Source organism: Phaseolus vulgaris, chromosome 5, assembly GCF_000499845.2.
Source record: "Phaseolus vulgaris cultivar G19833 chromosome 5, P. vulgaris v2.0, whole genome shotgun sequence".
Classification (NCBI taxonomy): Eukaryota; Viridiplantae; Streptophyta; class Magnoliopsida; order Fabales; family Fabaceae; genus Phaseolus; species Phaseolus vulgaris.
In genome coordinates, this window is record NC_023755.2 from 15,539,030 (window position 1) to 15,545,099 (window position 6,070).

General features: G+C 50.5%; 1 protein-coding gene across 1 annotated transcript; it reads left to right on the forward strand.

Moving 5' to 3' along the window:
* Nucleotides 1-1,817: 1,817 nt before the first annotated feature.
* LOC137834024 (uncharacterized) lies at nucleotides 1,818-2,648 on the forward strand. The gene has a single exon (XM_068642090.1). It carries the CDS (start codon nucleotides 1,818-1,820, stop codon nucleotides 2,646-2,648), a length of 831 nt encoding a protein of 276 aa, XP_068498191.1.
* The last annotated feature ends 3,422 nt before the right edge of the window (nucleotides 2,649-6,070 follow it).

Sequence of the window (6,070 nt, forward strand, 5' to 3'; positions counted from 1 at the left end):
CACGTGCATGGTACGAGAGAAAGGTAGATACACCCCCAGGGTGAGTGACTCGAGTCTGGGGCGCATGAGTTGGCGCCCAGAAAGTCACCCCACGCGCCAGATGCACTTCAAGGAAGGAGGACTCACACAATGGATTAACCCTAAGTTGGGTTACGGCGCTGTGAGGCCCTCCGCACGGAATAACGATCAAGTCAGAAGGACACGTGGCAATTAGCACGTGCTCATTAAATGTTTTAGTGAAAGTTTGCCAAGGTACGCGCTAATTCAGTTAAGATTCGAACGTTCCAAGGAACATTTTTATACGCTTTCAATGCGCTTCAACGCGTTTTAAATGCAGAAGGTATATAAAAAGGGGCCCTGGGTTGTTCGAAAGGGGGATCCGAGTTTTAACCTAATTCTCGCAGTTTTACACAGAGCAGTAACCCTAGTTGTTCTCGCTGCACACCCACTGTGAGCACAAGGCAATTAGGGCAACACAGTTCTAGTCACTCAGTTATTTCTGACCACCTTCAGAGGGTGTGTCACATTGATGTTTCTCGCTAGCTGACTTGATCGTCGGAGTGCAAACGGCCGCGAGGGCGCCCCGTTGTTCACTTCTTTTCAGGTATCGTAGACGGAGCATAACGAAGGTGCCCTAGCTCGCGAGGACAAGCCACGCGCAAAGACGATCCCGGTCAGCCGGCCGAAACATTTGGCGCCCATCGTGGGGCCGATATAAAACATCAGTCCCACTACACAAGTTTTTCAATTCCAGTTCTCAAAGCCCAGATAAGTTAAGAGGATTTCTAGAAAGCCATGACCACCAGACCTGCACGCGCTAGGAGTGAAGAGATGACCATGCAACAACTCATGGGCATGATGCAGGGGCTGCAAGAGGCAATGCCAGCATCAAAAGTGGAGCAAGAACGCATGCAAGCGGATCTCACAGCATCTCAGGCGAGAAACGACGAGCTCCACCGCGCCAATGACGAGTTACGCCGTGGCTGGCGCGATGTAGATGAACCTGAGACTGCCTCCCCACCCAGAGAATTCACAACACCGTTCTCACAGGCGATCCTAGAGACAGCAATCCCCAGTACATTCACGGGGCCCCAGGTAACCTTCACAGGGATGGAGGATCCTGAGGCGCACCTCACTGCGTTCCACACACAGATGATGTTGGTTGGCGGTTCTGATGCCGTAAGGTGCAAGCTCTTTATGAGCACGTTGACTGGGATGGCTATGGATTGGTTCATTAGCATCCCAGAGGGTCACATCACGTCCTTTGTACAACTCTCACGACTATTCAGGGAGCAGTATCTAGCAAACAGGGCCCCAGCCCCAGTTTCATACGACCTTTTCGATGTGAAGCAGTATCAAGGGGAGACCCTGAAAGAGTACATCAGCCGTTTCGGGGCACAAGTGGTGAAGCTGGGTACCACTGACGAGCCCATGATCGTGTACGCATTCAGGAAAGGAGTGCGCCCTGGGTCTTTTATCAAGTCACTCAATCGCGCCCGCCCCAAGACTTTCGCTGAAATAAGGCGTCAGGCAGTGGAACACATTGCCTCAGAAGGCGAAGCATATGAGAAGTGCATAACGGTTGCGCCTATGCGCCCCAGAGCGCAGATGCGTGCGCAACACGCCAGAGTCCACAAAGCTACTACAGAGAGAAAGAATCAGGACAGGAGGCGCACCTTCGAGACAAGGAGAGCTCAACCTAAGGGTCGACCAGAAGGATGGAGAGAGAGAACAACAGACCTCTAAGGCACAACTTTGTAGTAGAACTCAAAGATCTCATCGTTGTGCCCAATATAGCTTATAGGTTGAGGCCACCAATGAAGTCCGACAAAATACTGGGACCTCACAAAGAATTATGGTGTGAATTTCACGAGGCATTTGGGCACCACATTAACAACTGCTTAGCGCTGGGATACCAGTTGGATGAGCTTGTGAAGAATGGTTTCTTGAAGGATTATCTCGCTGGATCCACGGCGACCCCAGACGCGGCAGCGCCAGAGGAAGGTCCAGCGCACGAAGCCCTAACTCACGGAGAAGTGCACACCATCTCTGGCGGCTTTTCCGGGGGAGGACCCACTGCCTCTCAACGAAAGAAATACGTAAGGTCAGTAAACTTGGTTGCAGAAGAATTTTCGGACGACCCGTGGGAGTCAGACCTCGTTTTCACAAGAGCTGACCTGCGGGATGTCGTCCCACATGACAATGACCCGGTGGTCATTTCGGTAGTCACAGTGGGAAGAAAGGTACATAGGGTTCTCATCGACCAGGGCAGTTCCGCAGATGTCATGTTCTGGACGACCTTCAACAAGCTACATTTATCCCCTGACCTCTTGAGACCCTATACTATATGCTTGTATGGATTTGCAGATAACTCGGTAGAGGTACGTGGCTACTTGGAGCTGAGGACGACGTTCACTAATGGAACGGCGTCACGTACCGAAAGCATTCGATACTTGGTGGTTAACGCTAACTTAGCTTACAACATTATGCTAGGCAGACCCGCCTTGAACAGATTAAGGGCGGTGTCCTCCACGCACCACATGAAGATGAAGTTACCAGACCTTAGCGGCAAGGTGATAGTCATCAAGTCAGACCAAGAAGAGGCCCGAAGGTGCTCTGAGAATAGTTTGAAAACAAGAGAGGCGTAGTTATGGTGATTGAGCGACCGCCTGTCTCAGATTCACCTACAGAATTAGAATCATGGGATGGGGTGGCGCCCGCAGAGTTCACACCAGTCGAAGTCACCTTAGGGGCGACGCCTATGGAAGGCGCACATACAGCAGGAAAAGACGGCGAGGCCTCGCCGATAGAAGGAGCACACGGAAAGGCCTCGTCCGCAGATGAAGCACCAAGGATCGTACGGGCTTACCCCGCCACGCCTCAATCCTCTACCATGGAGACACCTTTCAGCTTGATGTGTGGATCGGACACCATAATCCCAGTGGGGATCCACGAGGGTTCGCCCCGTCTCCTGGGTTTCATGGCGGAAGAGTCCGACGAAGAAAGGAAGGTGAACATGAACCTGATAGATAAGGCCATAAAAGAAGCGAAAATCAAGGCTGAGGCCGTGGGAAGAAGGGCGAAGCGTCAGTACAGCTCCAAGGTGAAACTACGACAGTTCCAGGTCGGTGATCTGGTCAAGAGGAAGGCCCACCCCCACGAATTAGAAAACATGTTGCCCCCCGAGTGGACTGGACCGTTCAGGATAACCAAGGCCAAAGGGAATGGTTCGCATGAGCTAGAGACTGTAGAAGAGGGCCCCATCCCACGTGGCTGGAGTGCGGCGAATGCAAAGTTTTATTTCAGTTGATGTTATTCCAGTTAAAGTTTGTAAAGGGGACACTCTTTTTCCCTCCCGGGGGTTTTTTAATGAGGTCACCCCAAATAAAGAAAAGAGAAGTTTAAGATATTGTTGGCCTAGTTTTTCTCTCATTCGAATGTAAGATCAAAGGTTAAAGAAACAAAAACGAAAAGGTGAGGCGTCGCCAAGATGAGTCGTCGCCAAATCCAGTCGTCACGAAGAAGAGGCGTCACCCAGATGAGGCGATGCCAATGTAAGGCGCTGCCAAGATAAAGCGTCGCCAAGCTAAGGCGTCGCTAAGGCAAGGTGTCGCCGAGATAACGATGTCGAGACAAGGTGTCACTAGAACAAGGCGTCGCTAGCACAAGGCGTCGCCACCAGATAATCAAGCGGAGGTCAAGATACCAGGTATGTCTAGTATGAGTTAAAAACCGGGCGCTTAGTCCTTGATCAGGGGTTAAGGGTTTCCTTCGGGGCACCCCCTCCTCAAGTATGAACAGCTAACCCCGGTATCAGATATCAGTACGAGTTAAAAACCGGGCGCTTAGTCCTTGATCAGGGGTTAAGGGATTCCTTCGGGGCACCCCCTCCTCAAGTATGAACAGCTAGCCCCGGTATCAGATATCAGTACGAGTTAAAAACCGGGCGCTTAGGGCCAAATTTGATCTGTTTGGCAACTCAGGGGAAAGAGAGATTGGAGAGAGAGTCTCCAACTCAAGCAACATTCCTGGTCAAACGGCGCAAACCCCGGTTGAGAAGACCGTAGAGTCCAGAACCGGGATAACCAGTGATGATCGACTAGGCGATCAGTTCGGCCCCCGAACAAAGACAGGGTCAGTTTCAAGGTCTTACATAAAGGGGTAGCAGAGTATGCTAAGAGCCTGGGAAGAAACACCAGGTACCAAGATCGCACCCGCTCCCCCCCGTGTGGACCAATTCCCTCAGGAAAACAAAGATCTTTGGGGACGAAGCATGCATGTTTAGGCGTTGAAGCAGGGCTCAGTTCCTCACACACGGAACATAGCCGACTACAAGTTTATTTCAGTTAAACAGGAATATTGTACGTGGCATTAGAGGACACTCTTTTTCCCTTACAAGGGTTTTTTAATGAGGTCCCCAAATAATTACGATTGAAATATTTTCTCAAGTTATGTACAATTCAGTTAAGAACTTGTTTTCCTTGCGTTAGGGGTCTTGTGAGTGGAGAGGTAGGTTCGTGAGAGAACAACTCCCCTCTCGAGTGAAAGCGCCAAGGTTGAACGAAATATTTCGCCAGTTAAATCCTCCTCGCCCTCAAGCGAAACTGAGTTCAGTTATCAGTTAAATCCTTCTCACCCTCGATCGAAGCCGAGGTCAGTCAAGCAATCATTTTCCTCTCGTTAGAAGCCTCGTAGGCGGAGAGGTAGGTTAGCAGAGAACACCTCCCCTCTCGAGTGAAAGCGCTAAGGTTAAACGTAATAGTTATAAGTTAAATCCTCCTCGCCCTCGAGCGAAGCTGAGGTCAGTTAATAAATATCAGTTAAATCCTCTTTGCCCTTGAGTGAAGTTGAGGTCAGTTAAGAATAAATTTCCCTTGCGCTAGAAGCCTTACGAGTAGAGAGGAAGGTTCGTGAGAGAACACCTCCCCTCATAAGTGAAAGTGCCAAGGTGAAACGAAATAGTTCGCCGGATAAATCCTCCGCGCCTTTGAGCGAAGCCAAGGCCAGGCATCGATTATCAGGATGTACCGACTTGCCACTAAACAGTGTGGAGAGGTCGGGCATCGGAGATCCAAACAGTAGAGATGGGCCACGAGAAGTGGATCCCAAATCACACACCAGTTATCAGTAAGGGAGAAGCCTAGATCACGAGTGCCCATGTGTGTAGAGTGGACGATGCGTTCAGGCGTGACACAAAGTATAAGAGCCACTGGAAGGATATGGCCTGCAAGGGTCACGTTCAGGGGCGAGCAGCATGCATGGCACGTGAACAGCTAGGGCACTCCCAGAGGTGGGTGATCCCAAAAATCAGGTGCACGAGGAGGCATCCAAGTGGTCATCCTGTCAGAGGTTGCACTCCAGTTAGGGACCCCACGTGCTAGGTTATCCTAAGAGTAAGATAACAACAGTGCTGGGCCCGCCCATCAGAAAGGCCCATTTCAGGTAAACAGGAAACCCTAGTTTCAGTCTATAAATAGTAAGTTAACAAACTTGGCAAGAGAGAACTCTCTTGCGCCGTTACACACACACACAAGAGCAAGAGTACACAGTTTCAGTGTTTCCTAGCCCTAGTACTGACTTGAGCGTCGGAGTGCAAACGGCCGCTAGGGCGCCCTTTGTCTTTGTGTTTCAGGTGTTCATCACAGGGAAGGCACAGGCGAACGCAAGGACTCTGGACGTAAGAGTACCGTAGGTGTACGAAGGCGTTTCGAGTCAACCGGCAGGAACAATAATAATAATAATAATATTAATAATATTAGTTGTTCCGTCCAGTTGACCTGGGACGTCTTCGTGCGCGGCCTCAACCGTCAGCTAGGGACTCCTTCCCACTGGTTACCTGTGTAATCCTGCAAAGAAGGACAAAAGGGCGCCCTAGCGGCCGTTTGCACTCCGACGCTCAAGTCAGCCAGCAAGAAACACCAAAAACTATGCACCTCCGTATCGGAGCACCGCGTATGGCACTCTGAAGGTGGTAAAAAGGAAACTGTGTCTAGTGTTTATTTCTCCTTCTAGCAAAAATCTTTCCCTAGTCCCTTGTGCGTAACCTCAAGGCTCGAGTAAGCAACTAGAG